The sequence below is a fragment of the Danio rerio genome, chromosome 23 (assembly GCF_049306965.1).
Source record: "Danio rerio strain Tuebingen ecotype United States chromosome 23, GRCz12tu, whole genome shotgun sequence".
Classification (NCBI taxonomy): domain Eukaryota; kingdom Metazoa; phylum Chordata; class Actinopteri; order Cypriniformes; family Danionidae; genus Danio; species Danio rerio.
In genome coordinates, this window is record NC_133198.1 from 15,862,955 (window position 1) to 15,875,735 (window position 12,781).

Below are 12,781 nucleotides of genomic sequence, written 5' to 3' on the forward strand. Positions count from 1 at the left end.
TGATGTTTTACAGTGCTTAAAGTTGAAGTTAAAGTTTATTTATTTTTCCACAACAAAGGGACCGTGTACATTAATAAGTGTTCACCAAGAACGTAAATGTACCCAAATTAGTCCAAAGACCAAAGTTTTCATTGGCGGTGCCTTTGCCAGATGTTAAAGGCCTATAGTATACAATACAAATACAAATTCAAAATAAAAACAATACTCAAATAAACAACAGAGAACAACCACAACAACAACATCAAAAAGCCTAGTGTTCACAATGATGATTATTGAGAAGCCATTTCTTTAAACTATACATAAATACTCATTCTTTGCTTTAAAAAAAAAAAAACAAGCTTGAACAAAGAATGGTTTTCTTAATGTAATAATACAATCAGAGGTGCGTTACCCAAACAACAATGTAGCTCACAGCTGAACTGTCATAGTACGATGCATCGTTTGGGAAAAGAACGATGTAGTGACGAGTGTTTCCCAAAACCCAGTTTCTCTGTTGCAGATCCACGTTAGTTAAAACGTAAAACATCCACAATGTTGCTCTAAACGGGGTGGTAACAACTTATTCAGAGAATTACCATTCCAATTTATATTGTTTAACATGTACACGCATTAAAAAAAAATCCAATATTAGTTTTGGTAAAAACATGCACTCGCTTTCCAGATTAATTAAAATATATGGAAATGGTTCCTATGTTTCCTTTAAAAATATTATTGAGAACATTACATATTCTATTCTAAAACATAAAAACACGAACAAAAGTGTACTCTAAAACATGCACTATAATATCATATATAAGTCATATAAATAAATAAATAAATAAATAAATAATAAGGCTATTTATTAAGAAATGAAAATTAATATTTTTTGTTTATTAGGAAATGAAAAAAATCATACTTTAATAATAATAATAATAATAACAATAATAATATTACTGATGATGATGAAGATGATTATTATTAAGTAGGATTTTGTTTACTTATTTTTTATTTTTTTTAAAATTGACTTTTACAATTTGACACATGCAAACCACTGAAGAAGTGTTCTAACCAACAGGTCCATGTCATATACAGTACAGATACTTAATAAATAACTTACTATAAATTAAAAGCATTAACATATGCTATGTTTTTTTGTTTTCACAAGCTTTGGAGACATAACATGAATTCTTTTAAATAATAGGTCACCTATTGCTTTCGTCATGATCTACGGCTGTGTTCCAAATGACATTAATGTTTTCAAAGTGCACTTCGAAGGGAGATAAATTGTAAACATGAAGATCACTGAAATGGAACTGTAAAAATACTTTGAAAGCAAATTATACCTAAGATAGATGACTTTAATATATATATATATATATATTTAAATACTTCCAATGTTTAAATGTTATAAACAAATAGGGCATGGGGGGATAGCTGGGAATAGAACATAGCTTTGTTGTAAAGATGGATTTGGAAAAGGCCAAATCAACAAACTATGTTTGTAACGTTGTAACTTGCGACTTAAGTTGGCTAACAATGCTTTTCAGAAACACACCCCAGATCTAGAGTCACTCTGTTTGCCATCTAAAAAATGCATCTAAAATTTTAAGGGGTTGTTTAGACCAACTTATCAGACAACAATTCGTATGACAGAGGATTATAGAATTTAAATACATTTTTGCAGCCTTATTTGATTTAATAAACTAATAAACTACATTTCTAATATACCTAAAATTAGCTATATTCAATATATAAAGGGGTAGTTCATACAAAAACAACAAAAATACAAAATAGTCTTGGTCTTGTTTCTAACCCAAACATCAAAAAAAATCTGAAATCAAGAAGCATTTTATAGACAAGTAAAAATATAGTTTGATTTTTAGAAAAAATTGAAAAAGTAAGTGGATTTTTCCTTAAAAAGCCAAACAATATGTCAATGGGCGAAGTAAAATAATCTTTAAAAAATGGTTTAAATCAATTTTGCTTTAAAAAAACATTTAGCAAGCTTTTTTTGTTTTTACAATGTAGACTTTATTATATCCATACACGTCATTTTGTGACAAAAAGTTCCTCATACACTCACGGACATGAATAAGTCAGATGTAATGGATTCTGTCAATCCACACAGCTCTCCGTCAGGATGAGATGAACGACACTTGTCAAAAAAGAAAACTTATATCATTTTCTATGCTTATTAGAGAGCAACTCGTCCTTGACCTCTGTCTGGCTAATGGAGCCATTCGTCCCCTTTATCATCAGCAGGCATTATCATTATCCGCGTCACTATCTGTCATTGAGTAGGGTGTGTGTTGGTGTGTGTTCGGGAAGGGGGTCGATACAGTCCGTCCTGTCTCATATTTAATCACAGGCACAGTATGAGACAGACAGCCACAGCCCGCGGCCATGCATGAGAGGACAACCCCATCAAAACACCTCCATCAATGACACACACACAGACAGACAGTTGCAGAAATTGCACAACCACTTCATATGCTTTCCTCTTGGGCACAAAAAATGGGTATGGAGTTAATATGGTTCTCTATTTTCTAAAAGTACACTGTAAATGCTTTTTGATAGATTTATTTACTTTTTTAAATCAAATGAACTTTTCTAGTCATCTCAACTTACAGCAGGGAAAATAAGTATTGAACACGTCACATTTTTTTTCCTGGTAATAATAATTTCAAAGAAGCTGTTGTAATGGAATTAAACCAGATTTTGGTAAAATCCCAAGCAATAGAAACATAAAAATAAAACAAAACAACAAAAATCTGAAAAATTTGTTGTGTGTAATAACAAAGGAATGACACAAGGAGAAAGAACTGAACTACTAAAATGTAATTAATACTTTATATTAAAGGCTTTTTGGTGAAGGCGTTTAAAGGCATGAGAGTTTTTCACAGACTTCAACAGAGCGTCTGTTAAAATAAATCTGATGCTTATTTTGTATTTTCTATCAGATTTAAGTCAGGTGAATGACTGGACCATTCTACAGCTTGATTTTCTTTCTCTGAAAGCATTTGAGAGTTTCCTTGGCTGTGTTTTGGATCATTGTCCTGCTGAAATTTCCACTTTGGCTTCATCTTCATCATCCTGATAATTTAGATGTTAGACTGAAGCAGCCGATATTAATTTACACTGAGGAAGGGCAGAGGGTTGCTGAAGAACTACTGAGAGAATTCAGCTGCTGTCTGGGCTTTCACTGCTTTTCCACACCTCCCTTTCTTCATGTGTTCAATACTTTTTACCTGCATTGTTTCATTTTTATCACACAGAACTTCATTTGTAAACTAATTAGATTTGTTTTCTTTGCATATATTTTTTTGGTTGTTATCAACATGTGGTCAAAATTTCAAGTCAACGGCCCCTTTATAAATATGCTTTCTGAGAAAAATGATGACGTGTTCAATACTTATTATCCCTGCTGTATGTCAATTAAACTGACTAAAATATAAAGTTAAACTTTGTATAACTTAAAAACAAAATTACCTAAAATCTTATTAACTTATTAAAATAAGCTAAAGAAACATGAAAATATTCATTGCTTTGACTTTTTGTCATTGATTTTGTAACATTGATCGATGGCAGAATAATTGTATCTTTATGTTTTGTGCAAATTAGCGACACAACTGTATACATCCTCTAAATTTTCAGATCTTATGATTCCATTCAACGCCAACACTGCTCAATGTGCAGCTTTTTGCTGATGACAGCAAAATGCTCAACCACTACTATGAGAAGTGTTGTCACGATTACTGGTTTTAAGGTTAACTATGGTAAATTTTCTGATGGTTGCAATTACCATTTCAAATGTTCATTATTAGTTAAACTGTGATTTAATATACTTTTAATATATATATGGATTTTTTATGATATAATAGATCAGGGGTGTCCAAACTCAGTCCTGAAGGGCTGGTGTCCTGGAAATCTTAGCTCCATCCCTAATCAAACACACCTGAACCAACTAAACAAGCTCTTACTAGATATACTAGAATCTTCCTGGCAGGTGTGTTGAAGTAAGTTGGAGCTAAACTAAGCAGAACCTATAGGACCGGGTTTAGACACCCCTGTAAATGCACTGTAAAAGACATATGATAGACATTGATGGATAGACACACGAACAAAGACAATAGGCCCTATCATACACTAGGCATGGTAGGTTTTCAAAGTATACCACGGTTTGGAAAAGTCAAGGTTTTAAAACTGTCAAAAGGTTCTTCAATACTTGTATGTTTCTTTTTATCTACTTTTTTTTTTTTTTTAGGACAACAGTATCTCCAGCAGAAATATGGCATTTTAAATTGTAAAAAAATCTGTTTTTAAAATGTTTTGGCAACAGACAAACAGACAGACAGACAGATAGACGCATTGTAAGACAGACAGATTAACATGATATACACATTGAGAGACAGACAGATGATACACTGTAATAGACAGTGAGAGAGATGTGATACAAATTGCTAGTCGACAGACACTCGGACAAAGATATACAAATAGGCACATTATAAGACAGACAGATAGATAGATATAGACAAAGCATGACAGACAGGCAGAAAAATATGATGGACTCATTGAGAGTCACACAGATGATATCCTATCATACACAGAGTGAGAGAGATGTGATAGACATTGCTAGTAGACAGACACACGGACAAAGATATACAGACAGATACATAAGACGGATAGATATGACAGACATATTGAGAGACAGACGGATGATACAACAGACAGATAGACAGACAGACAGCGTGAGATGGACAGATATGTATGAGACACATAGAAGGACAGACATATATGACAGACACATTAAGAGACAGACAGATGATATAATAGACACTGTGAGACAGGAAGCCAGACAAATGATAGACACTAGATAGACAGACACATGAACGGAGACAAGCAGACATTTTGTAAGATAGACAAATAGATATAATAGACACTGAGACAGATAGACATAGCAAGACAGACAGTCATAGAGACAGACAGACACATGGCAAGACAGAGAGACATTTAGGTACAAACAAATTATAATAGACACTGTGAGACAGACAGCTAGACATGTGATAGAAAAATTGCACAGACACATTGTAAAACAGACAGATAGATATGATATACACAGCAAGACAAACAGACAGACCCATTGAAAGACAGACAGATGATATAGACACTGAGACAGACAGACAGACAGACAGAATGACAGACAAACACACATATGATAGACATTGCTAGTTGACAAAGACATTGAAAGACAGACCGATAGATATGATAGACAGATAGCAAAAAAGACAGACAGACAGCCATAGAGACAGACACACACATTGTAAGACAGACATATTGATATGATAGACACATAACAAAACAGATAGACAAATAATGGATATTGCCTGACAGTCAGACTAATTGCAGTATGTTATAACAGACACACTGTGACACAGACAGACAGATAAATATGATAGACATAACTAGACAGACAGACACATTGCTAGACAGACATTCAAATACAGTATGACAAACACTGCTAGACAGACAAATTCAAGCCACACTGCGAGAAGGACAAATATGACCAACACACTACACAAGAGACTAACAGAATCTAATGCCAGACTCTTCCCATCCAATCATAATAGATCTCACAGCAGGGGTGGCCAGTGCAGGCTGATATTATCATCATTATCTGTACGACAGCAGTGGGACAGTCAGACTTGGAGGTGTTGTGGCGGGACGTGTAAATGCAGGGCTATGAATAATGGCCCGTTATGAGAAGCAGGTGGCAGAGGGCCGGACTCCAGCATTAACCCGACAGATGGACACACAGCACTCCCTCACTGCTACATATGGACAGCAGGAGGACAAGAAGCTAATGGAGAAAACACACGCACACACACACACACACACACACACACACACACACACACACACACACACACACACACACACACACACACACACACACGTAGATGTATAAACACATACAGAGACAGAAAAGGAAGGATCAATGCGCTTTCCGGACAGCAGATCTGTCTGAGGCGGCTCATGAATATTCATGCACCGAGTGTAAAGAGGTGAGGAGGTTTTGGGGGAAGGGCTGTCCCACCTGTGACAGCGCATGGAAATGGAGGAAGTGATGGAGCGTGACTGTGTGAGACATTGGAAACGAGTGAAAGGAAAAACATGACAATCAAGGTGGGAGAACACACAACTAAGCGCTTGGGCATTTAATGAACTGGACACTTTTTCGATTTCCATTTTTCTTTTGTTATTTTTCTTTTAAATTATTCTAGTCATGAGAAAAATAAAATGCCTTTTGTTTGAGGCATGAGCGAAAAAAAAAAATATATATATATATTTTTTTTCCACTCATGCCTCAAACAAACGCAATATATATATATATATATATATATATATATATATATATATATATATATATATATATATATATATATATATAGTCATGAGAAAAATTAAATGCCTTTTGTATTTACATAATCAAATTTACCAAATCAGGTAAAGGCTGTAGGAAATACAACAGTTTGCATATGTGCCTCCCACTTGTTAAGGGTCCAAAAGTAATTAGACAACTGGCTTCTTAGCTGTTCCATGGCTAGATGTGTTATTCCCTCATTATCCCAATTACAATGAGCAGATAAAAGATCCAGAGTATCTCATCAGAGAAATGGCAAAAACATTAGGTGTGGCCAGAACAACTGTTTGGCACATTCTTAAAAAGAAAGAACGCACCGGTGAGCTCAGCAACACCAAAAGCCCTGGAAGACCATGGAAAACTACTGTGGTGGACGACCGAAGAATTCTTCCTTGCTGAGGAAAACACCCTTCAAAATAGTTGGCCAGATCAAGAACACTCTCCAGGAGGTGGGTGTACTGTATGTGTCAACAATCAAGAGAAGACTACAACAGGGTGAATACAGAGGGTTTACCACAAGATGTAAACCACTGATGAGCCCAAAAACAGGAAAGCCAGATTAGAGTTCTAAAAAAGCTTTCACAGTGTGGAACAACATACTATGGACAGATGAGATCAAGATCAACTTGATCAAGCAGCAAGATAAATTCTGAAGTGTTTCAGGCAATATTTTCTGTTTAGATTAACCCAGATCCTTAACTCAGAACTCACTGAACAGTGATTCACAGTGCAGATGGAGAATGGGCCAAAGCATACTGCAAAAGCAACCAAAAAGTTTTTGAAGGTAGAGAAGTGAAATGTTATGCAATGGCCAAGTCAATCACCTGACTTTAATCTGATTGAGCTTGCATTTTACTTGCTGAAGACAAAACTGCCCCAAGAACAAGCAGGAACTGAAGACAGTTGCTGTAGAGGCCTGGCAGAGCACCACCAGGAGTGAAAGAATGAAACCCAGCGTCTGTTGATGCCCTCAAATTAAAGCTGACAGTCTGCAGTTAAAGCACATCTTGTTCGTTGAATTTTTCAGATTCATTGCGTTGGTGTATAGAGACAAAAATGCTAGAATTGCGTCAATGTACAAATATTTATGCACCTAACAGTATATATAGATTTTTTTATTTTATTTTGTTATTATTATTATTATTTTATATTATTACAATTCAACAAACTAATTTAAATATAAATGTATTTTAAAATGTAATCAGTTCCTGTGATTCAAAGCTGAATTTTCAGCATCAAGCATAACGTAACCCTTTACAAATCATTATAATATAATAATGTTATGCACATAACACAAATCATAAGTGTTAAAAATCATCATCAGTGTTAAAAACAGATCAATGTGTGTGTTTTCTAGATTTGTTGATGGATGAAAAGTTAAATAAATTAAAAATCTTGATAAAAATCTATTGAGAATTTCATAAGCATAACTAGTTCAAAAACATTCAATTAATAGATCAACTATTATTATTTTTTCCAATTAAATAATAATATATATATATATATATATATATATATATATATATATATATATATATATATATATATATATATATATATATATATATATATATATATATATATTAAATACATAAATAAATTAAAATTAAAATGAAATAAAATAAAACTAAATAAAATAAAGCAAAATACCAAAACTTATTAGCACTTCTATTATTAGAAAGCAAAATGCAATGCAAACATTAAAATACTTAAAGGGCACATATGGTGAAAAATCTACTTTTTAAGCTGTTTGGACAGACGTGTGTAAGTATAGTGTAGAGAACGTCATATTAGGGAGATATACTGTACACACACAGTCCTTTTTTTTTTTTTACAATTTAACAACATAAAAAGAGTGGACCAATTGGAGCGGATTTCAGAGCGACCGCAACTTGACATAGGAGTGCGGTTCCCCCGCCCACCCTTATTGATTGACAGGCACGTCACCATAGCCTTATTTTGTTGTTTCACATCCGCCATTTTCAGCATGTGAGTAAAAGCGATGTCACTAAAGGAACACCACAGCTCTATTTTTTAATGTAAGGCGCGTTGGGCTCACCACAAGATCAGCATTCACCACATGATCGCTCTAATTGGAATTATTGTTTGTACCTTTTGGTAGGTTTGCAAACATGTGTACTTTTCATTGCGTCTACCTTAAAATTCAGCCGTTTGCATTTCTCACGATCACAGAAGCTCGCTGTGATCTAGGTGCAGCCGGAAAAGTGCAAATGCGTTACCTCATATGTGCGTCTTTCCATTGGAAATAAAATAACAAACTGTCCTGCAGGTCGCACATCAGAAGCCGACGATTTGGGACACTTCATGTTTCTGTTGCGCTGTGTCGCGGCTCAGAGCGGCGCATCCGGTGCACCAGTCAGGGTTAATTCAGTGTGCGTGGTTATTAGTCTCGGTGTACAAGCTCGACACCTGAAACTAGCACACAGTTGGCAGTAAAACTATACAAAGACACAAATGATTTTGTACTCTCTGCTTGGTCTGTGTACGAGTCGTACATGTACGGCTGAATGATGATCCTCTCATGTAGCTTAGCTTCTCTCTGTCTGCCTGTCTGTTGCAAACACAGAGTGTGGGAGCTCTTGGCTCCGCCCCCTTATTATGATGGGTGGGAAGCCAAAACTACTTTTCATGTGAAGCAACACACCCCTAAAACAGCGAGCTGTGTACAAACCCCCCAACATGACACTTTTTAACACATTATAATAAAAATATCTGAACTGTGTTGAACTGAACCAAAACTGGCACACTCAGAAGAACCATAATATTACTGTCAAATCATACAAAAGGGGTAAACTATGTGCCCTTTAAAAACGCTGGCTGATTAAAACAATGTATTTCCAGCAATACTTTAAAAAAACAAAAACAAACAAAAAAAAACATAAAAGAGGCAATCTCAGTATTTCTCATTTAAAAATGCTTAGAATTCCCCCTTCCTTCTGGTATAATCTCAGCCTTTATTTTGTCCAATACAGCTTAGGACAACAAATGGATAAGATTAAGAGGCTAAATCTGACAAATCAGCAGCTCATGACACATAAACTGGATTTACTCAGTCTGCGCACATCTACGAGACTTCCTGTCCAGTCACCCTCCACCTTCTAAAAACCGATAAAAGCTTTGCAATTGTCTGAAGTCCTTTCCACACTTTCCACACTAATACGTTTTCATTTAAAAACACGTTGCTCTTCATTTTAGTCATGCATCCACACTGAGATGGCATATTTAGGGAACAAAAATATATCTTTTTGAATACATTGTCTTTAGTTGGATAAATCTGAAAATGCCATTTTTTCGTTGCTGTGTGGACTATGAAAACGGAGGCTTTTGAAAATGTGACTGCATTCATGTCATGACATTGAAATCAGATGCTTTGAATGCTGCCTGTTCTGAGAACTTTAGTAAAGATTAAAGATTAAAGTTTATAATGCCTTCAAAGGACATGGAATGCTTAATTTAAGCTGTTGTTCAGCGGTGGAAGCAGATGAGAGTTGCGACTTTTTGCTTCAATGTTTCATAGAGACAGAAAGTAAATTAACGCCAGGCTGATTCGACGCAAGTAAAGTCGTCTGATGTCTGTGCACATCCGCAGTACATGAACAAAAGTGTTTTTTCAGTCGTTTTAATGTGGATGACCATTTTTTTTGGGAAAGAATTGAAAATGATAGTGTAGACATGGAGCGTTTAGAATTTATCTGAATTAGTGTAGAAAACGTAGCCCGAGTCCAGAAGGAGTCATTCACAATCACACAGACTGAGAGCAGAATGTGCAAATTATACAACGAGTTTGTTTCACACCCATTACACATCAGGGGTTGAGTGTTTGTTTGTGTCCATGACCTGTCAGCACTTGTGGAGAGAAGCATATCATGAAATGGGTTGGAAATAAAACACAACCTCTTTCTGCCAATTTATGTGTTCTAAAAGTTTTTTCCCCTCTAAATCTAAATTTCTGGTTTCTGTTGTCCTAACACAAATCGAATAAGTTAACTTAACCGTTTTTACAAATTTAAGTGGATTAAACATAAAACTGTTAAGTTGTCCAACCAAAAATTTTACGAATTGTGTTGATTTAACTCATTTTAAAAAAGTAGTTTGAACAAGTAGCAGAAGTCATTTTTAAATGTAAGATAGGCTAAAGTTGCATAGTAATTAATCTAAATTAAGACTGGGGCAGTCTGTTAAAAGGCCATAAACAGTCCTGTTAAGCTGTAAAACAGGGTTAAGATCTCACTTACCTTTGAAAGACCTCCAACCTCCAGGTAGAAGCAGATAATGAAGACGTTCCAGGCGACCCACAGCGCCGTCCAAACTGTATACTGTCAAAAACACAGAAGATACATTACTTTCAAATAGCTTATGCTTTCAAAAATTATTGCGGAATTATGACGCAATGTTTTGCTCAAAAAATTTATTGTATTAAGTTTTTAGTCATATTTTATATAAATAACTTGGTCACACTTTACAATAAGGTTCATTAGTTAATGTTAATTAATGCATTTACTAACATGAACAAATAATGAACAGCATATCTACTACAGTATTTGTTCATGTTAGTTAACGTTAGTTAATGAAAATACAGTAGTTCATTATTAGTTCATGTTAACTCATGCTGCATTAACTAATGTTAACAAGCACAGACTTGAATGTTAATAATGCATTAGTAAATGTTCAATTAGGATAAATAAATGCTGTACATGTGTTGTTCATGATTAGTTCATGTTAGTAAATGCATTAACTAATGAACCTTATTGTAAAGTGTTACCAATAACTTTATGTTGTGTCTTTGGTTTAAAGAAATAAAAAGTCAAAATCTAACAACAAAAAAAGTTTCCTCTAGTAATTTTGCATGTATTAATGCAGTCAAATTGCATTTTTGAGTTTGATCAATGCTTTGACAGGTTTTGCTGTTGAAAAGTTTAGCGATGGGACTTTTTTGCTGACATTTCTGTCATCAAAAAGAAGAATTGTTAATTATTACAAACTATAGAACTGTAATTGTTATGGCAAAACATAGGCTTAGAACATACACGATTAATTGAAAAAAGATCGTAACCCCCACATCATCTTAATCCAGCATTTCTACAGTTCAGCCAAAATATATTTTCAAGTTCAGGAGAAGCATAAAGGAGGTTGCATAAGTCGATACATACGTTGCTTAGCAACACAGACACCTCTAAATGGTGTTAAAAGTGTCATATATTGTATTTATAAGGCATAATTCACCCAAAAATGTAATTTCTGTCTTCATGTAATGACGTTTTCGAGGCCACAAAATGACACCAGCTGACACACTGCTTTTTTACTACTGTGAAGTCCACTTTAGTGAACGGAAACTGCGTAGGCTGTGGATACCAGGTAATAAAGCTGTAAATGACGTTCAGTGTGTGGCAGACAGCAATCGTTTGGGAGCCGCGCGGGAAGTATGATTAGACAGCCATGACATAAACCGCACTCGGCAGTGAAAGTGAAACCAAAAGCGAGCAAATCATTTAAATGATCATATTAACATTTTAGAGCTATGATTTGATATGTTTTTTCGTTCATAGCGAACACAAAGTATATAAAGCCCATATAATGTTAAATGTAATGCAATTTGATGACAAATGTCTGATTTTACCAACTTTAACTAAAATGGTCTAAAAGATATGTCTCAAACACAATTATTCAACATCAGAACTATGAATATAGCTTTCTGATGTAACTTTGCAATATTGACCAGGACAATTTAAAGTCTGTTCAAGTCCACCATTCAAAGTCTATACAAAATTTAGCATTTTAAGCAACAGTATACCATCACATAGGCCTAATATTATTATTGTTGTTTTACCACATGTTTGAGAATACCAATAATATTAGGCTACTCATATTAACCTTTATTTTACATCAACAGAATTTTGATAAAATTGTGATCTTGATTTTGAGCAAAAAAATTGTGATTCTCATTTTAGCCAGAATTGTGCATCGTGCCCTACAACCTACCATCATAATTGGACAGTTCACAACAAACAAATGACTTAATAAAATTTCTGTCAACATTGACTATTTCATCATGAAAGCCAAAATTAAAGTTGGTAATGTAAGAAACTGTGAGATTCAGGCCTTTATTATTTTCCCGGATTTATTTATGCTTTTGAATTGCATTATGAGACCTTGAGCTTGCTTTCAACAATTTCGAAAAAGCTCGAAAAAGTGACTTTTATTGACATTTTTAATTAGTTTAAAGTGCTGAAAGGTCTGAGTTTATGTTGTATATTGTGGTACAAATGACTTTTCATATGTTATCCGTACATTTTCTGTTATGCATCAGACGTATTTTTCTATATTTTATAGAAAATATAGAAAGTGCTAAAATGTCAATTA

The 12,781-nt window shown here is 34.4% G+C and overlaps 1 protein-coding gene across 3 annotated transcripts in view; it reads right to left on the reverse strand.

Annotated features, from left to right (window-relative positions):
- The window catches only part of nkain4 (sodium/potassium transporting ATPase interacting 4), a 140,565-nt gene that overhangs the window by 58,931 nt on the left and 68,853 nt on the right, over positions 1-12,781 (reverse strand). For all 3 annotated transcript variants that reach the window (XR_012398205.1, XM_005161981.5, NM_001113646.1), the window contains 1 exon segment: positions 10,657-10,737. Coding sequence is in view for 2 of the 3 variants with exons in the window: in XM_005161981.5 (XP_005162038.1) it covers positions 10,657-10,737 (81 nt within the window). In the remaining variant the exon portion in view is untranslated.